At 40.8% G+C, this 21040-nt stretch overlaps 1 protein-coding gene across 1 annotated transcript in view; it reads right to left on the bottom strand.

The window, feature by feature from the left end:
* The window catches only part of MED14 (mediator complex subunit 14), a 61397-nt gene extending 54333 nt beyond the window's left edge, over positions 1-7064 (bottom strand). The window contains exons 1-2 of the mRNA XM_072615150.1: positions 6847-7064; positions 1407-1433 (exon numbers count right to left, since the gene is read on the bottom strand). Of these exons, the coding sequence (XP_072471251.1) occupies positions 1407-1433; positions 6847-7049 (230 nt within the window). The 5' untranslated portion in view covers positions 7050-7064. The remainder of the gene's footprint in view (positions 1-1406; positions 1434-6846) is intronic.
* Positions 7065-21040: the final 13976 nt, after the last annotated feature.

Genomic DNA, 21040 nt, shown 5'->3' with positions numbered 1-21040 from the left:
GTATATATTAAACAGTTATGTATTATACTATGTATTGTAAATTCCGGAGGCAGATAAATGAAGAAGCACAGAAACCAAGTTCTGTCTCATGACCCCTTTAATAAGGTCAAGGGGTGAGGATTCAAGGGTGAAGGAAAGTATATTAAAAAAAAGGTTGGTTCCTGACCCCCATAATTTATCTGTTTTTGCAATAGGGCTTATAAACATTTAAAAGTAAAGTTCTACATAAACAGATTACAAAAAGAAGGGGTCTTAAAAAAAAGTCATATTTAATAATATGTAAAGTTTTCTTCTAAAGGTCATTTAGGGATGTCCTGAAGATGAGTGGCTAAAGTAAACCCAACCCTACAAAAAGAATGTTTGTTTATTTAAGTGCATATCCTGTTCTTGTGAAATGGGAATGGGCACAGCTGAATGAATAATCTGAACTACGTTTATGATCACACCATTCAAGAGGTTTCCAGGTATCACGCATTATTTCCTTAACTACATTTACTTGCTGACTTTGTTCACTAATGTTTCTTCAAGGCATTTGGAAATGAATTAATTTATTTAACACAGTTGATCAATCCAGATTCACTCAATATAGTTAACTAATCTTGAATTTCCTATCAATTCATAAAACTTTTACAAAGGTCTCTACAGGAGGTGCCAGCCAATGTCTAAAAGTTTTCCTTTAGTGTAAAAGAAATATTTTAGTTACTAAATCTTGATAGTACTTGTAAAATATTTTTATTACTCTTCTCATTTCTACTTATACTTCCTCAGTCCTGCTGAAGATGGGGGACTTTTATTATACATTACCCATGTGAACGACTTCAATAGCTTCCTTAATCAATTTTCATCCATTCTTCATACCACTGACAGACTATATAAAAGGACTACTGAAAATCGTTTGGTAGGGCTCTCTTTTGTCTGACCTAAGTTAAAACTCCTTTGCTTGGCATTCAAGGCCTTTCATAATATAGCACCACCTTCCCTTTCTACCATTCTCTCATGCCAATCCCCTTTACATACTCTAATACAACTGGACGATTCACAACTCCCATACATGTTCTAGATTTTCCTGACTCTATGCCAAGTCTAGTTCATTGGGGGAGTCAAATCCAGGTAAACATTTGTAATTAAAGCCAGTGCTCAGATGTCCAACAGAAACAAGGAAATTATTTTTCCTGCTGGGCACCAACCACAAGGTAAAAGGAACACAGACATAATCTGTAACAATTAAAATCTCACTATTAACAAAAGAATATATCTACAACAATTTATGATAACCAGCTAATACCAAGTATGCTAGGAGCTAGCAAAATTTCATTTCTTAAGGTTTTGCCTTCGCATAACATATTCTTACAAATTCCTAGGTATATTTAGGCTGAGATAGAAATAAGGATATCTTTAAAACTCACCTTTCCACATCCGACTTCCTTGGCAGCCTAAGGAAACAAAAATAATTACATAAATATCACATTTGAATCAAAACATTTCACTATTTTAAACGAAGCATTACATATTATTGAAAGTTTTAGAAAACATTAGTATAATACCTGTCATTATACATGGCAAAATCCAATTTAGCTAATAACCTGATTTTATTTTCAAAGACATAAAAATGCATGGCAATAAAAGTATTTTTACAAGTATGAACCAAGATGAAAATTTTCTCTACTTGAAGTATTTCATAAAGTACTTTTTATGCTAGTAATCAATCAACAAGCATTTATTAAATACACCTATTATGTGCCAGGCATTGTGATACGAGTTCTGCAAAGTATGACATTTCTTTTAACACTGAAGGGGTCACAGGTTCAGGAACCATAGGCCCCCACAGGAACAAGAACCAATTTCAAGGGAACTATAAATACACTCACTGGAAAAAGGTTTTAGTAACGTTGCCACTAATATTCTTAAACTTTTGAACAGATTCATATTGTAAACATACTAAACTCAATGCAGAAAAGGCTAAAGGCTTATGAATATACTTTATTCCTATAATAAAATTGTATGCAGACAAGTTAATCAATACGCAGTTGCAAAACTTATTGTATTCCATAGTGATGAGGCATGAAAGCAGATGAGAAATGACTGTAATGAGAACTATTTACACATGAAACCAAACTTGTTAAGCTTTTCTTTTCTTAGTAGCTCTCTAGTATCTACAATCAGCAAAAGAGTCACTGCCCACCCCACCCCCACTCCTCACCCTCAACCAGGCATAACTTAACCCTATCTGATAACTACATAGGCAATCCCCTAAATCCCGTATTTGATGCTCCAACAGTAGGTGCCTTTCACTCTGTACTTTCCCCTCTCTGCAAGGGTCCATGCCTAAGACTGGTACTTCCTTACATACCTGGCCATTCATCTGAAAGATTCAGAATACTGTGTCTCAATTTTACTGTCCACTAACTCTTCTTACTCCCCTCTGCACCATGCACACATTCCAAGGAATCCTAGGTGCCCAAAGGCCAAGAGAAATAGAATTTCTATGCTTTCATGGCTGTGGAATGGCCTGTCCCATAATTACTGAATGCTAATCATATTGCAAGAATGAGATGGAAAAGACCTAGAGGATGGTGATATAGTCAACAGGTACACCCACTGAAAAAAAATGAGTTCTAGGTTCCAGGAAATGGAGTCTTAAGGTGAAGTGAGAGGCAGTATGGGACAAGTAGACTGGGATTGAGATAATAAGAGACCAACTAGCTATCTTCAAAGAATCACTAGATTGGGCTGAACTACATCCCAGTACTGAAAGAATTGACAGCTATGATTGAGACACTCTTAAGTCATCCTTTTTTAAAAAAAAAAAGTATCATGAAACACAAGCAAGAACTGGAAGCAGGTAAAAGCTAAAGTCATTTTCAAAAATGACTTTTCAGAAAGGGTGAGAGAGATGGCCTTGATTTTCTCAGTAAAGTAGAACATGAGGTCCCTTTCTGAGAGAGAAAAAGGGATGATGTGAGGGGCTTAAGAAGAGAGAAGATTTGGAAAAGCAACTACAGAATAGTCATGAAAGAATAAAAAGACTATTATCAAGGGTTTAGGTGGGAATGTAATAGACAGTTTTATGACTCTGGCATCCAACAGCACAAGAGAGGATTGGGGTTTGGACAATACATGAGTGGAGACAGGGCAAAAGGGAAAGGAATTCAAGGTAGGGCAAAGTATACAGTTAAACTGGTTAACTAAACCGTGAAGGGAAAAATGTGAGGCCAGAGTTAGTGACTGGAAGAAAAAAGGGGATGAGGGGCTAAACGTCATGTTGAGAACAAGAATTAGGTTTTAAGAAGAGTGAAATGGAATGATCAGAGAAGTAAATTTAATAATTTAAGCTAATAGAGGAAGAAGACTTATGGAGTGGGTAAAGGACAGGAAGGTGAGGTATAGTGAAAATGTAGACTATAGTACTTGAGGAAGTTGGTGAAATGGGAGCCAAGGTAAAAATCTAAACTGCAGGGCTTCTTAAACTTTTTCCCCTTCAGCATTTCTTAAACTGTGGGTTGGTTGAGCATGATGTCACATGGTTTATTCTAAAAAACATCAACATTTTAGTTCTGAGTGTGAGGATAGGAGTTAGTATGAAGAAGACAAGGATCCAAGTACTGAACTACTTGAGAAAGGAGGGAAAATAAACCTCCAGTAGAGACTTTGAGACAGATTTGGATCAGGTGATGAAAGATGAAATGAACACCTCAAAAAGGAGAGGCTGTTGAAAGATGGGGGCAGAGAGAGGGGTTTGGAAGTGGTCATGAGGAATAAGCAAATTAAACTACTTCTGAACCAGTGTGTGAGGGAACATGTGAGGGAACAGCAGCTGGTACTAGAAAGAGTGGTCAAAGATGCAGTATCTTCTAAAGGAAATCAAATTTTGATGAGGACAGAAATATGGAAAAACTATGAAAGGAAAAGGCCTAAAATTAAAAAGATCTCAACGTGAGTAAACATGGTGTCATTGGAGCCCAAAGAACTAACACAACCTTAGGCTACATTAAGACAGGCTTACTGTTCTCACTGAGGAGGTGATGTGCATCCTATATTCGGCCTTGGTCAGACCACATATGGAGTGCTTTAATCAGTTCTAGGTGTTACATTTTAGGAAGGATATTAACAGTGTGGAACAGTGAGGGAATTGGAGACCACATAAGAGGACCAAGAGTTTAAAATAACAGGGAGGCTTAATCAGGATAAGAGTAAGTGACATGATAGTTGTCAAAGTGCATGAATTATCATTTGGAAAAAGATTAGACATTTTGCTTTCTCCAGAAGAACTACACAGTAATAGGTAGATATTGCAACAGTAGATTTTAGCAGAATTTTTTTAAAAATGTCCTAATAATTAGAACCTTGGGAGGTAGTAGGTTTCCTATCACTGGAGGTCATCAAGTGCAAACTGCTTGACCACTTCTCAGGAATATTGTGGAGATTTGTTTAGGCAAAAATTGGATTAGATGATCTCTAAGGAACTTTCTAATTCAGACTCTCTGTATCTAAATTAAAAGACCCGGATTCTAGTTCTCACCTTACTATTGACTATCCATATGATTTTACATAACTAACTTAACTTTTTTAAGGCTCAATTATCATATCTGTTAAAAACAGATAATATTTGACAGGTCTGAATCACAGGATGTTTTAAAAATCAAATGAGATCACTTACATGATAGCACACAAATACTGTAGAAACATACATTATGATTATTCTTCCAACAAAGGCTACTCCAATAAGTTTCACTGTGCTATGGTGCTAACTCTAGGTCCTTAAAAAACTATGCAGAGCATGAGTTCTGTCTGGTCCTATCAGGCTGAAAAGTCTTCCAGGAAAGCCAAGTGAGAGAAGTTCTGTTCAAGGACTAACCTAATTAAATTTGGACAACTTTATCATCATTAGATTGGCCACTGGGGGATGTCTTTCAGTCATGACAATTTACAGAGCCATCTACTGTGGTGAGGAGCAAATCTGATCTATGTTAGTAGAAAAAGTATATACTTATATTAGAGATCTGTTGAAGCATTTAGATGCAATTATGAATAGGGAATTGACAAGAATATTTGGAGATAGTAGGGAGTTCAGAAGGGCTTTGGCAAAAAGATGTGGAGAGAAAGGAGGTCAGAAGGTAAAAATCTGTGATTCAAGCAGTTTCAGGACTCAAATGTATGAACAGCCCAATGGGACTCAAGATCATCTCAAGTCATTTTATAGAAGAAAATATGGAAGCCCAAAGAAGTTAAATGACTTGCCAAAGATCATACAAATAGTAAACAAACCAGGAATTCAAACACATCTTTGGACTCCAAATTCAATGCGCTTTTTACCACAGGACAAAGGACTGAAAGCAACCAAGTGCCCCATTTTTTTGTCAGTAGATAGATCAATTCAGTCACGGCCCGCTTCCTCAGGTGGAGACTATGAACAATCCCTTCCAACCCAAAGCTTTCCATTAGTCTGGGATTCAGAATGGCCTTATGAATAGATAACTTTGGCTGAGATACCTCAAAGTTCTTTCTGTGAGGGAAAACTTTTCATTCCACAATTTGAGATACTTTTTTTGGTCCAGACCCATAATTTCACAGCTGCAGAAGTTCCTTTTATTTAGAGAACTAACGATTGTTCAGCCCTCTACAGATTGGAAGGAGTTTCCTGAGGTTTGGGAAGTAATATGATCTTCTCAGAGTCACTAAGAGTCAAAGGTAACTCAGACCTCCCTGACCCCAGAACCTTCTGTGCGCTGTGCAACTTGACACAAGAACACTTAAAATGTAAGCAGTGGTAAAGGTAACAGAAGGAAAGATTGAAATAAAGTATCATCCACCAGTCAATTTTTACATAAGTATTACAGGGCAAAAGGAGAATAAGGGCTGGCTAAAGGGAAGGCTGAAATATGCATAATTCTGCCTAGGGCTTTAATGTATCAAACAGAAGCAAGAACGTAACCACCTTATCCTCTAAGGCATCTGAGAAGGAACATTTGTAACAGAGACCTGGTCATTCTCCTCTGGCCTCCTCCTCCAGAACTACGCTGCTTAGGAATTTCAAAACCTTCTTTCAAGAAATCCTACACGTCACAAAATTCCAAAACTACTCATTCCCAACAGAATAATGCACAAATCTCTAGACAGAAAACCAGAGATGTAAAAATAGGGCTCTACCTTCTCCAAAGAGAGCTTTAAAAATCCACCTAAGAGGATGAATATGACTGCAGAGAAAAAAGTCTAAAATATGTGCTAGGATTCCAAAATCCCCAGAATTACAGCACAAATTACTTTATAACTAGTTGGGCGGCATGAAGCTCTCTACTTTACAAAATTTCACTGAAATAAAAACTTTTCACTTCCACTAAAGCCACGAAAACTCCAAGACTCTTTTCCAAAGCTTTAAGAAAAAAATCCTCCCCCCAAATTCTTCCATTGTAGTTCCCAGATCTCTCACTTATGCGAGAGGGCACACAGCGCTAGGATAAAGATTCGGACTTGGACGGTTCAAGTCCAGGCTCAGGCGCTGACCGGGCGAGTGACCCTGGGCCAGTCACTTAACGTCTCTGCCCCCCGGTCCCTTCCAGCTCTAAGCCCACCAAGTTCAGTAACCAGACACGGCCGCACCAAGCAGACCGACACGCTGATGTCCTGAACTTAAGAGGTCAGAAAGAGTCCTCCTCCACCCTGCTGCCCTGATGTACAGGCAGAAGGTGACAGGCTCAGCCTGGAAGGACGGACCGCCCGGGGAGCGGGAGCAAGCCCCGCGGCAATGGGGTCCGGCGCGCGGGGACAAGCCCGGGCCCCCAGCCTGAGCATCCCGGCGGTCGGAGCCCCGGGGGACTGCGGTCAGGGCCCGGGGGCGGGGGTACTCACAGGTCCGTCAGCACCATCAGCTCGGCGTAGGCCCGGTGCAGCAGGAACTCGATGAGGGTGCTGAGCCGGTAGCCCGGGCTGGCCGCCGCCGCCGCCGCCGCAGCCACCGCGGCCCCCGGAGGGGGAGGCGCGGGCGCGGACGCGGGGCCTCCGCCGCCGCCGGGCGGGACCAGCTGGTGGCTCTCCAGCTGCACGGGGGCCATGGCGGCTCGCGCGGGCAGGCGCGGGGGAGGCTCGCGCGCAGCGGCGCCGTAGAACGCGGCCCGGCAGACCCGCCTCCCTCCCCCGCCCGCCGCCGCCGCCGCCGCCGCTCGGAGCCCGGGGCTGGCGCAGCCGCCGCCGCCTCGGCTCGGCCTGTCGCCACCCCGCTGCTCCCTAACGCTGCCCCGCCACGGAGCGGGAACCGGGGCGGACGGCGGGCAGCCCCGACCCCATTCAGAGCCCGGGAGCCGGAAGGGGGACGGGGTGGGGGAGAAAAAAATCGGGGGAAAACAAGTGGCACCGCCGCCGCTCAGAAGCCACTCGCCCGAGAGGCCTCGGCCTCCATGTTGGCGGACCCAACCGGAAGTGGTTTGTAGAGCGGAAGGGGAACTCGTGGGGGACTTCCGACAGCAACCTGCGCTCGCTTTCGCCGCGGCCCGAATTCTCTGGGCGCGGGGGGCGGGGCCCGGGCGCGGGGGGGAGGGGTGCCGGGCGGGCGGAGGGGGCGGGGTTGGAGCCGCCCTCCCTTCCCCTCCCCCTCTTGGTCTTCCCGACCAGCCGAGGCGGAAGGGGCCGAGGGCTGCCGGAGGCCGCGGCGGGGCCCCTCTCCTCCGCTCCCGGGCCCCGGCTCGGGCTGTCACCCGCAGGGCTGGGTCGTCAGCATCCCTGCCTTTCCTCCATCCGCCGTCTCCAGGAACGTCCTTACTGTGGCTGGATAAAGGCCTGGAGGCTGGAGGCTGGCCCCGGAGCGGGCGTCCTTCACCCGGCTCCGTGCGCACCTTCCGAGGGATCCCGGACTTGGTCCCCAAAATGACTGAGAGTTTTATTTCAGATCCCTGATTTCTGAGATGGCCTGTTACACGATGCCCAGGAGCCTGCAGACCTCCCCGGTCCGCCCAGAGGGTTCCTGAATTTGGGGAAAATATTTGGATAAACTGCGTGCCTTCTCGGGGGGGAGGGGGCATTCTGGAGCTTGTCATTTAAAACTGTTAAAGTTGGTTTTTACCTGGAATCGGGAAAAATTAAATTTTTGATGTGATGTCCTTGTAATGGATTTCCTTTGCCATCCTGTGTTTATTTTAATGTGTTTACAACGTTCTTCTGAGAAGGGATTTCTAGGCTTCCCTGGACACGAATGGTTAATAACCACTGAGGGCAAGGAGAAGGGTCCACTCCCGGTCACAATCACTGAACCAGCGCTTGCCAGTCTGCTGCCCAGTGCCAGGCACCCTCCTAGACCCTGGGTACAAAGGAAAAGGGCAGCCCCTTCTCCAAGGAGCTCTCAGGTGGGGAGATGGCATGGAAGCCGCTGGGCACCAACAAGGTACCTGCCCAAGGTGCTGGCACTAAAGGGAGAAGGGGCTGTTTCAGCTGGATCTGAAGGAAATGAGGAGGATTACCAATACAGCCAATACAGAGGGAAGCGGGTTGTAGATCCAAAAGATATCCTCAGGAACACATAGAAACTGGTAAAATGCCAAACACATGTGGATAAGGTTTTGTGTGGATGGGAGACTTACTGTCTGTAAGGGGAGGTTAAAAATGCAGCCAAATGCATTTCAGAGAAAGGGTGGCACTTCTACCCACTTCTTTTAAGTACCACTTCTGGGTAATTACTATAATAAGGAAGTTAAGTATTGCTTTTAAGTAATTACCTTTGTTAGGTAAGAACACTTCTTGGTTGAACTCATCAAGCAGAATCAGTGTGAATAGGGTCGCTAACACTTCCTTGAATTCATCAAAGGCATTATGTGAGATTTATTCATGCTCCAAGAAATTTGTATAAAGGAAGGATCTTAGAACGATAGATTCTGAGGGTTTGGCATCAGAGTGGAAGAAGATAGATAGTCGCCAAGTTAATGGAGTTATTCAGTGCCATGCAGATCAAACTGTCAAGTAGTTACTTTATAGAAATATCAAAAAAAATGACCAAAATTCAACTGGAAGGACACAAGGTCGGTAAGGAAAGTGGAGGTTGATCCCAATTTATACTTACAAAATTGTAATCGTTACAAGAGATTAGTAGTGCCTAAAAACAATAGAAAATCAGTTGGACAGATTAGGTACACAAGATGTAGACGCAAACTGTTCTATAGATGCAAAAACTGGGAAAAAGACTCACTATTGAATGAAAATTGCTGGAAAGCTGTTTGGCAGAAATTAGTCTGAGACCTACAGTTCCTACCGTGTCCTATAATAAATCCCAAGTGGATATGTGGTCCAGACATAAAAGGCACAAATACATTGGAAGAGCAAGAAAGAAGATACCTTTCACTGATATGGATAAGGAAAAAACTCTTGACTAAATCAGAGATTGAGAGGATCGTGGAAGGCAAAATAATTTTGACTACATAACGTTAAAAAGCCTTTGCATAAACAAAATCAATGTAGTTAAAAATAAAAAGGGAAATAGTTCATTGGGATTGCTCAGGCAAAATTTAATATCCAAGATATATTAGGGAACTAATTTAATTATATTTTTAAAAATAACAATTTTTCCAGTAGGTAAAGGATCTAAACAGGCAATTCTCCAAAGAGGAAAAGCAATTTATCAACAACCATATGGAAAACTGCTCCAAATCATTAAAAATAAGCAGAAACAACTCTGAGTTTCCACTTCATACCCGTCAAATTGGCAAAGATGACAAAAAAAGGACAATGACAATTTTGGAAGGGATGTGGTGTGTGTGTTCATCCTTCGTTGCCAAAGAAGACCATGCCATCAAAGAAATAATGATATGAATTGCACTTGACTTTGTTTTGAGGGAAGGAGGGCTGTGCAGGTCACCAGCCTCACTTCTCCTGCAGAGCCATGTGAATCCAGTGACCAGATATTCATCAGGATGACTGGAGATCGCTCAGGATTGGGATTAAGTGACTTGGGGTTAAGGTCACACAGCTAGGGAGTGTCGTGTCTGAGGTGAGATTTGAAATCAGGTCCTCCTGACTCCTGCACAGGTGCTTTATCCACTACACCACCTAGCTGCCATAAGGGATGTGGTAGAACAAGTACAAGATGTATTGTTGGTAGGGCTATAAATTGGTACAGCTGCTCTGGACTTGGAATTGGAACTAGGCCCAAGAAATCATTAAACTTCCTATACCCTTTGACCCAATTATACCATTATTAGGCTTATACCTCAAAAGATTAAAAGAGGGAAAGGACCCATATGTACAAAAATATTTACAGCTGCAGCTTTTGTTGTATCACAGAACTGAAAGGAGGGCCATTAATTGGAGAATGGCTGAGCAGATTGTACGTTAAGCTGTGAATTTCCATTGCTTCTACTTGGCTTTAAAAAAAAGGATATAATACATTCAGCATGTTAGTTCCAGAGATGTCCTACTTGTCTGTTTCCCTTTGTTCCCTTCTGTTCTATTCTGTACACTTTAAAAAATGCTTTATTGACATTTTTGCATCAATATTATCATTCCCTCATTCTTCCCCACCCTCCAATAAAAATCTTCTCTTGTAACAATAATGATAATAACAAAAACATTCATATAACACTTACTGTGTGTAAAACACGATGCTAGGTGCTTTGCAATTACTATCTCTTTGATCCTCACAACAGCCCTGAGAGAAAATCAATAATTAAGGTCGAGCAAAACAAATCCACATATTGGCCAGCTCTGAAAATGTATGCCTCATCCTTCATTTCCATTCCATCCCCTCTCTGTCGAGACATGGGAAGCATATTTCATGTCAAATCTACAAAGCCATGGCTGATAATTGAATTTATCAGAGTTCTTATGTTTTCCTATGTTGTTTCTCTTTATAAGTTGAGTCATTGTATAAATTGTTCTCCGGGCTCTTCTTATTTCACATTTACGTTTCAACTCTCCACGTTTCAAGCATACCACAAAATTAACTCTTACAACTCTTTGTTTCTCTAAAGAAAACAAAAGGAGGCATTCTGTTTCCTCAGGATTAAAACACCTCCCAGTTTTGAGTGATAGCCGAATGTCAGCCAGAGATGGCTAGTTTTTATCAGAGTTGTGACCTAGCAGAACCAGGCTTCTGATCAGGTAAAAGATCAGAAGCTTGTACATAGGCTCAACGAGCTGTTTGAAGGGGAACCTATCAAGGAGGAGAACATGAAGTGGGAGGTTCAGGAGACTGCATCTAGCCAATGAAGAGCAAGGCAGGAAATTCGAATTGGAAACAGGGCATAAAAGGCTCTCATTTGGTCTAAACGCTGGTAGCAGTTCATTGGAAACTACCTGTTCATTTACGGGGGAATAAACATAAATTAATAAAAGCTTTCCTGATTTCACAAGTTTTGTTCTTTCTTTAAAGTGAGCATGTTTCTCACACTGTGAAGTGTTCTTCCATTTAGCTGCAAATTATTTTTATTTAATTTTTCTATTTTCATTCTACCAAGGAGTTACTTTATAAAAACAAAAAATATGTATAACAAAATTCATCTGGAAGGAAAAGAGGTCAAGAATTTGAAAGGAAGCAAAATAGACTAAGAGGAGCATGTTAGACTAGATTGCACATGTAAGGCACTGGGCAAAGAAATTTCTAGTCTATCTGCATCAGGGTCTGAGGGGAGGTGGGGCTCATGCTTTGACTGTGTTGGAACATGCTACTCTTTGACTCTCCCCTCAGGGTGGCTTGCTTCTTCAGTTAAGCTTGCCTATCCTGTTCTAAAATCATCACTACCAGAAAAAAAATCTTTTGGAAAGGGTGCTTATTTTTATTTTTACCTTTAATTTTTACAGAATATATTTCTGAAGATATCATTCATTTATCCCTTCCCCCTAACTCCTGTAACAAACATTAATAAAAGAAAGAGGGAAAAGATAGTTCGGCAAAACTAGTCTTGCCTGGCAATACAAGCAACATTTCAAGCCTATGGTCTACCCGTTCAGCAAAGAGGTTATGAGGATACAGTCTCTCAGCTTTTCTCCAGGGACACATTTGGTCAATATGTTCACAGTTTTAAATGTTGATTTTAGTTGTTCTTTCCATTCACATCATTGTAGTCATTTTGTATGTCGTTTTCCTGTGTTTGTTTATTTCATTCTTAGTCAGTCCGTATAAACCTTCCAGTGCTTTTTTGAATTCTTCATAATCACTGTATTTTACACTATAATATTCCATTATATTCAAGTGTTTTAATTTGTTTAGTTATTCTCCAGTGGAGAGATGATGCTATTTTTTTTTAACACCAATCATCTCCCAGACATATTCAATGGCTGTGAATCATGGGTCCTACTAGCTTAGAAAAATCATAATCACAAATGATTCAAAGGGCAATAGAAAAATGAAAAGTGCTTGTTAGCAGGCTGCAGCATGTTATCAGGAGTGACTTGTGTGAGAGGTAGTATAAAATTGAAGATGTGATCAAATAATTTAACATATGTAAAGTGTTTTGCAAACCTTAAACTGTCATATAATAGTGATGCATGTGACCAGAAAAGGAAATTGGTTTGTCAGGTATCAAGAATAAGAGGTAACAGATTCACATACTCGGTGGGTATTCACTGGTATCCATAAAATATTAAGGAAACAGGAGGAAGGTCTCTTGCATGGTGGATAGATCCTATAGGGAGAATTTGCAGAAAGAGATAAATAAGAGTAAAAAAGGATGAAAGGGCATCAATATATTGGAATCTGCACCAATGGAGGGAGCTGGTTGTTGTCCTTCATTCTCAAAGATGACCAAAATGACATCACCATGATAAAGTGAAATTTCAGTGTGTCCGACTGTGGCTGATCAGACCACTATAAACTCAGAATGCTCTACCACAGGCTGGGCACAGATAAGTCTGTGTGAATATCTGGGATGGATACTCCAGACTTGCACATCCTACATTTACTTTGTGCTGTCTCAATTCTGCTTTGCTCATAGAGCATAGCACCATTTCTGATGTGGGCATCCCATGCTGAGCGGTCCTGTGCCAGTGTCTCCCATGTCACACAGTCAAAATCAAAGTCTTGAAAGGGACCTTGAGAGTGTCCTTCTGGCCACTGTGTGATCACCTGCCTCACGTGAGTTCTCCATAAAATAATCTTTTTGACAAGTGTACATTTTGCATTCAAACAATGTGACCAGCCCATCAGAGTTGCATTCTCTAAGGAATAGTTTGAATGCTTGGCAGTTCAGTTCAAGCAAGGACTTCAATGTTGTCTGGTACCTTATCCTGCCAGGTGATCCTCGGAATCTTCCTAACACAGTTCAAATGGAAATGATTCCGTTTCCGGGCATGGCACTGGTAGACTCTCCATGTTTCACAGGCATACAACAATGAGGTCAGCACAATGGCTCTGTAGACCTTCAGTTTGGTACTCAGTTTAATGCTTCTCTCCCAAACTTTTCTTCGGAGCTTCCCAAACACTGAGTTAACTCTGGCAATGCGTGCATCAACCTCATTGTCAATGTGTACATCCTTGGAAAGTACACTACCAAGATAAGTGAACTTATCCACAGCATTCAAAACTACTCCATTTGTTGTAAGCAATGGTTCCATGTATGGATGGTGTGGTGGTGGCTGATGGAGCACCTGTGTTTTCTTGGTGTTAATTGTTAGGCCAAAATTAGCACAGGCAGCAGAGAATTGATCCATACTTTGTTGCATCTCAGTTTCAGAGGCTGCACTGAATACACAATCATCTGCAAACAGAAAGTCATGCACCAATGCTCCCTCCACTTGGGTCTTGGCTTGTAGCCTTTTCAAATTGAAGAACTTACCATCAGTATGGTAGTTGACCTTGATGCCATGTTCATCCTCATTAAAAGCATTTGACAACATGGTTGAAAACATCATGCTAAAAAGCATGGGAGCAAGCACACAGTCCTGTTTCACTCCACTGGTGACTGGGAAGGCACAAGAGCATTGTCTACTATCCAGAACCCGGGCAAACATGCCATCATGAAGTTAATGTACAATATTGATGAACTTCTCTGGGCAACCAAATTTTGACATAATTTTCCATAAGCCCTCACAACTAACAGTGTCAAAGGCCTAGGTCAGATCTACAAATGTTGTAGACAGACCTCTGTTCTACTCCTGGCATTTCTCCTGGAGTTGTCAGGCAGCAAACATCATATCGACTGTTTCTCAGCCCTTTCTGAAGCCACACTGGCTCTCAGGTATATGCCCATCTTCCAGGTGAAGGATCAGCCTATTAAGGAGGACTCTAGCAAGAATTTTGCCAGCAATGACTGAGAAAGAGACCCCCCTGTGATTGTCACAGGATGATCTATTCCCTTTACCTTTATAGAGATGGACAATGAAGGCATCCTTGAACTCCTGGGGGATAACCTCCTCTTGCCAAAACCTGGAAAATTTCAGTCAACTTTTGTATGAGCAATGGGTCATACAATCTTAGCTGGAATAGAATCAGCACCATGTGCTTTGCCACATGAAAGGAGCCTAATGGCCCTCAAAACCTTTTCTTCAGTTGGCAGTTCAGTTAAAGAGTGATTGACTTCAACCTGAGGAAAGTAGTCAATAGATTCAGCATTGATTGATGAGGGTCTGTTGAGAACACTATGGAAGTGTTCAGCCCATCCTTTTAGGATCTTGTCCTTATCACGAGTCAATGTGGCTCCATCAGTACTGAGTAGTTGTGATGCACCATAGGTTTTGGGTCCATAAATAGCTTTCAGGGAATCATAAAAGCACTTTGGATTGTTACTATCAACATAAAACTGAATTTCAAGGAGGGAGTACTCACACAGGGGTGACCACAAATTCATTTATGGAATGAAGTGGTATTCAATATATTGAAGATGTGGAGAAAATGTAGACTATTCAGGGTAGCCCAAAACACAGAAGGTACATTAAAACCTCAAAAGGGTCATTGTATATGGTATTTGGGTAAATAATAAACATTAGAGTGTGGGCCTATATTGGGATGACTTATTAAGGTCTAAAAGGTAACCGTTAGATCAACTCATGCCATAAAAAGTTTGAACAGCACACCTTTAACTTCAGGTAGAGCACCCTTGTTCAAGAAATCTCCTTTAGGATGTCTATCAAAACTTATAAATACTCCATTTTATTTTGAAGTTTAAAAAAATTAATTGTTTTATTTTATTTTCAGTTCTGAATTCTCTCCCTCCCTCTTACCTTTTCTCCACTTATTGAGAAGGCAAGAAAAAAATTCATTATGAGTATATATAGTCATGTAAAACAAATTTCCACATTAGCCAGGTCACAAAAATAAAAAGGGAGAAAGAAAAACAAAAGAAAAGAGGCTTCAGTCCACATTCTGAATTCATCAGCTCTCTATCTGAAGGGGTATAGCATATCTCATCGTGTGCACTTTGGAACTGTGATTGGTCATGGTGTTGATCGTGAGCAGATGGACCTGGAATCATCTTCCTGAGTTCAATCTGGCCTCAGATACTTACTAGCCATGTGACTCTGGATAAGTCACTTAACCTGTTTGCCTATAAAATCTATAAAATGAGTTGCAGAAGGAAATGACAAACCACTCCAGTATCTTTGTCAAGAAAACCCCCAATGGGGCCATGAAGAGTCAGATATGACTGAACAACAAAAATCAAGTTGATCATAGTTTCTAAGTCTTTCAAAGCTGATTATCTTCACAATATTGTTGCTATTGTATAGATTGTTCTCTTGATTCTGATCACTTCATTATTCAAGTCTTCCAGTTTTTTCCAACATCATTCCTTTTATTTCTTGCAACAAGATAATATTCCATCATATTCATATAATATAACTTATGCAGCCATTCTCCAGTTGATAGGCTTCCCCTCAGTTTCCACTTCCTTGTCAATACAAAACTTAGCTATGAGTCCTTTCCTTCTTTCCTTGATCTCTTTGGAGTATAGACCTACTAGCAGGGTCAAAGAGTATCCACAGTGTAAAAGCTTTTGGGACATACTTCCAAATGACTTTCCAGAATGGTTGGACAAATTCACAGCTCCACCAAGTGGTGCATTAAGGTACCAGTTTCCATCTTGCAATTTAAGGTGACACAAAGATAAAACCAGCATCCTGGGTTGCAGCCCTAAATAAACATGAGTTCAGCATGCATTGTTATCCAGGGTCAACTACTGTGGATACAGAAGTTCTGACAAAGAAGTACCATGAGTACACATTATGGTGACTCCTGTAGAAGAGTGAAAGTAATCTCTGACATGTAAGAGGTCAGGCCCTTATCATATAAAAGCAAAGTTACGAGAATCTGGGACTTAGGTCTGAGAGTGTGCCCTTAGATGTGAATCTGTTTCACTAAATAAATTCTCCTTGTCTCAATTTTCCTTGGATGACTGATAGAGGGAACAACTCCATGATAAAGAACTACAAGAAGTAATATAGGGCTAGAAACAAGGTATGACCTTTGGGGATTCCATCTTAATTCCTCAGAGGGCACTCCAGCTTTGAGAGAGTTGCTGTTGATACTTCTTTCTAAAAGAGAACACCACAAAGGTGATTCCTTGGCTTTCTCATGAATTGGATTTAAGTGAGGCAGAGTTGCACAAAGTTGTTAGGCTCCCTCTGTACTCAAGAGTCATCCTCCAGTGGCAAGACAAAAGTCAAGATGACTGATTATGACCTGGGATGAAATAGGTGAGTTTGGTCTTTCTAAATTAAGGTCTCCATTTGTCTGAGGTAACTTCCATTCAATGACTAAAGGCAATTTATCTGTTTATCATCATAAAAGTATCACTCTGGAGGAAGAAGACCTTCAGACTTCCTGGCCAGAACAGCAAACAATTGCTACTTACTCATCATAAGGTATCAAAACTAAACAATGAGCCACAGGGGCTTGGGCTGGGGGCTACTATTGACCACTCAGTGAAAGTCAAGGTAATTTGGATTTAAAGACTTAGTCAAGTAGTTCCATTTGAATTACAATGAGCTTCTTGAAAGCCTGATTTTTCAGAGCTATATTTCAAGAAATCATAATTGAAAACTGTCTAGGACAAAAAGTAAATTGCCCCAGCTTTTTGAAAACAAACAAATGAATAAATAAATAAAAAGGAAAAAAATTTTTGAGACACTAGCAGCACTTTCACCTATATTAATAGTGTTTTACCAGACTGTAACCAATCCCATATGTGGTACTACGAAACAAAGTGTTTTGTTGGATGGCCATAAAAGTACTGCATGATAACTTTGAAGTCTTAGGTCAAGATTTCACTAAAGTTAGTAAGAAATAAATTGTATTGACTAAAGGTGTCAGTAGATGTCTGTAAGAAGTGTGAGATTTGTGTTTAATATATTCAAAAATAAGTGTTACCAACTTGTACTGCAAACCTGGACAATACACAAATGAGCAAGACTTTGTGGTTGTTTTTTTAATACTTCTTTTTAATCTCTGGAAGGCAGTAGAAAGCACATAAGCAATGTCCTAGTTCTACTTGGTATGTACAGGTATATCCAAACAAGAACCAGAAAGCTTAGACAGTTACTAAGGTATTTTAGGAGAAGAGTTTCTTTTGTCCTCTGTTCTCAAAGAGGACCATGACATTTGTGAAGTGATGCCATGATATGCATGTGAATTGGATTTAAATGAGGGAGGGCGGTACAAAGTCACCAGCTTCACTTTCTCCTCCTGAGCCATCTGGGTCCAGTGGCCAAATATAGATTAGGATAACTAAAGATAGCCCAGGATGCAGTGGGGACCTGGACCTTTTCAAGCTAAGGTCTTTAACAGGTCTCAGTTTGACTGAAGCAATGCCCATTCAGTGATTAAGGATAAGAAATGAAGCAAAGAATGGTCTCTTAAAGATAGGCAGACAGATAGATAGATAGATAGATAGATAGATAGATAGATAGATAGATAGATAGATAGATAGATAGATCAATTGATCGATCTGAGAGGGGAAGACCTTCAGGGTTTCTGGCCAAAATAGAAACAATTGCTATTTACATTCATTCATTCTGAGCCAATCAGGGTGCAAACAATGACCAAATAGGGCTTGGCCCTGACCTATTGTTGGCCAATCAATGGCAGCCAGAATGATTTGGGTTAAGGCTGATTTTTAAGAGAGAAAAAAAAGTTTCAGAGAGTAAAATTTGCATTCCCTTTGGGTAGGGCACCCACAGGTAAAATACCCTATGTAGATAGAGGGAAATAGAGAGAGGAAAGAAGGAAGGAAGGAAGGAAGGAAGGAAGGAAGGAAGGAAGGAAGGAAGGAAGGAAGGAAGGAAGGAAGGAAGGAAGGAAGGAAGGAAGGGAAAAAGGGAGGGAGGGAGGGAGAAAGGGAGGGAGGGAGGGAGGGAGGGAGGAAGGAAGTCATATTGCCCAGCTGGGAAGTTTGGGCCCCAGTGGGCAGTTCCTTTTCTACTTACAGAGGTTGCTCTTTGTCCTTCCTTTTGGAAGAGCACCATGACATCAGGAAAGTGATGCCATAACATGCAAGTGAATTGAATTTACGTAAAAGAGGGCTGCACAAAATCACCAGCCTCAAGACTTCCTTGAAAGGATCTATTCTGACCATGATTGAAATTTCAAAAATAAACTAATTAATGTAGTGATTACTTTGGCATAGGTATGCTGGTAAAACCAGTTCTATAAAAAAGTATGCTTGGCATACTTTTATTTGCACTGTTATCATTTTTTTCTGATAATTCTTCATTAATTCTATATAGTTAATACAACAATCAGTCAAGCCTTTATTTGTAGCATTAGTCAATTTCAGAGGTATAAATATACTGAAAATTTAACAGTTTGGATCTCAAGAGAGCTGGATGAGCTGACTCCAGCACATCACTAGATGTAAACCACATAAGATGAGGGAAACCCAGGGACTTTTGAGATCCAAGTTGAGGAGAAAGGCTTAGGGAGTAGATGTATAAGTGTTGAGTTAATTGCAAATGAATTCTGTTCTGAATGTAGTATAATATTGAGTAGTTGGTGCTGTGTCTGTCTCAGTGACCCATGTAGAGAGTGATCTATCTAGATAGAATCTTGCCATGCCTTCCTTACTGCTGAGGGGAACTGGTAAATTTACACAGTCTCCACTTCCTCTTCTTCCCTGCCATATTACTGCTTAGCAATAATTTATCCTTGGGAATTTCTATTTTGTTCTTTATTTATTTGACATCTGTATGTTTTATAATGCATAATTTGTTTTGTAACAGGCTATTTTTATTGTATCCTAAGCAGGGAACAATGAAAAAGTAGACCACACAGGGAAGGGGAAAACCCCTAAGTCCAATGGTAACCTGTTTATGTGTGTTTGGAGTCTTAGAATATGAAAAAGCATGATGACTCACAGTAAGTTCATATTTTGTCTGAGAAACTGCCTGAAGGAGTCCTACTGTCTAGATATGTCTTTAGTTTAGAAAATCTCAGAGAGAAGTAAGCAATGTTATATTGTTTGAGCTGGCTGTTAAGAACTCCAGCATGGATAGGGATAGAGTTCTGCCAAAAAAATCTTGGTGTTGGAGGGGGAGGGAAGGAGGACACAGAAGGTAAAAATCTAATGGAAAGCCATTTGATCTTAAGTAGCTGAAAGACTGGGCAACTTGCCAGCATAAAAAATATCCCCAGAGAACAATTAGAGTCTTGCAAAGACAATACATTGCAGCCATCTGTTGCTCATAGGGGAGTTGGTCAGACTCCCTGGCAAAAAGAAAGACAAGACAGATGGAGAGTCAGCCAAATTGTCTCCAAGAAGAACCTATTCACCAGTTGTAGTGCAACAGCCAGAGCTGGATTAAAGCTTAGAAGGAGACAAGTTATGTAAGGAAGAAACTGTATGTCCTTATTCACCCAAGACCTGGAGAAGTCAAATAGGTGTTCCAGACCAAGGTAGAGAGAATGTCTGCCTAGACAGAGAGGAAGGCTTCAGTTGTAGAGAGAGCCCTAGGGAACAGATGTTAGGTACAGAGACTGGAGATATAAATATCCAGCCTGCTCTATCTACAAGTTCAAGACTGGGACTGTAAGTCAGTGAGCCTAAGAAAGATAATAGCCACACAAAGGCACTGTTGGTGGAGTTGTGGTGGAGCTCTCCAATCATTCTGGAGAACAAATTACAACTATGCCTAAAGGGCTATAAAATTATAATTACCCTTTAACCCAGCAATATCACTACTAGTCTGTATCCCAGAGACATAAAAGAAAAAGGAAAAGGACTTATAAGTACAAAAACATTTATAGTAACTCTTTTTGTGGTAGCAAAGAATTAGAAATTGAGGGGATGCCCATCAACTGGGGAATGGTTGAACAAGTTATGGTGTATAATTGTGATGGAATACTATTGTGCTATAAGAAATGATGAGCAGGATGGTTTCAGAAAAACCTGGGAAGATGAACTGATGCAAAGACGTGAGCAGAACCAGGAGAACGTTGTACACAGTGATAGCAACATTGTAACAGTAGTCAATGTGAAAGACTTAGCTACTCTGTTCAAGACAGTTCCTAAAGACCCATGATACCACCTCCAGAGAGAGATGAAGTCTGAGTGCAGCTGGAAGCATACTTTGTTTTCACTTTATGTTTCTTGCTTTTTATTTTTTTGGCAACATGTTTAATATGGAAATGTGTTTTACATGACTTCATGTGCATAATAGATATCATAATGCTTGCCTTTTGAATGGGTGGGGAGGGAGAGAACTTAGAACTCAAAATACAAAAAATGAATGTCAAAAATAAATTAATTTTAAAAAATTTTAAAAAGAAAAAAAAAGATAGCTGCAATTAGTTCCAAGCCCATAGATCCCAAGGCTAATAAATCTGAGGATAGCACTTGTACGTAATTGATATTAGATCACTTGAAGATAATCCCAGGACTATCTCAAAGCAATCAGTGAATCAAGAAGCATTTGTTTGGCACCTACTATTCGCCAGGCACTATGTTGGGCTCTGGAGATACAAAAATAAAATGAAACTTCTTTCTTTTGAGGAAATTACATTCTATCTGGGGAAATGACATGTACATAAAAGTACAAAACACATACTAACTAAATGTTATTTTAGTTATGTAATTTCAGAGTGGGGACACACTAGCATCAGAGGGAACAAGAAAAGTCTCATTAGGAGGTGGCACTTGAG

Source organism: Notamacropus eugenii, chromosome 5 (genome assembly GCF_028372415.1).
Source record: "Notamacropus eugenii isolate mMacEug1 chromosome 5, mMacEug1.pri_v2, whole genome shotgun sequence".
Classification (NCBI taxonomy): domain Eukaryota; kingdom Metazoa; phylum Chordata; class Mammalia; order Diprotodontia; family Macropodidae; genus Notamacropus; species Notamacropus eugenii.
The sequence above is the reverse complement of the archived record's forward strand: the minus strand, read 5'-3'. Positions and strand labels throughout refer to the sequence as shown.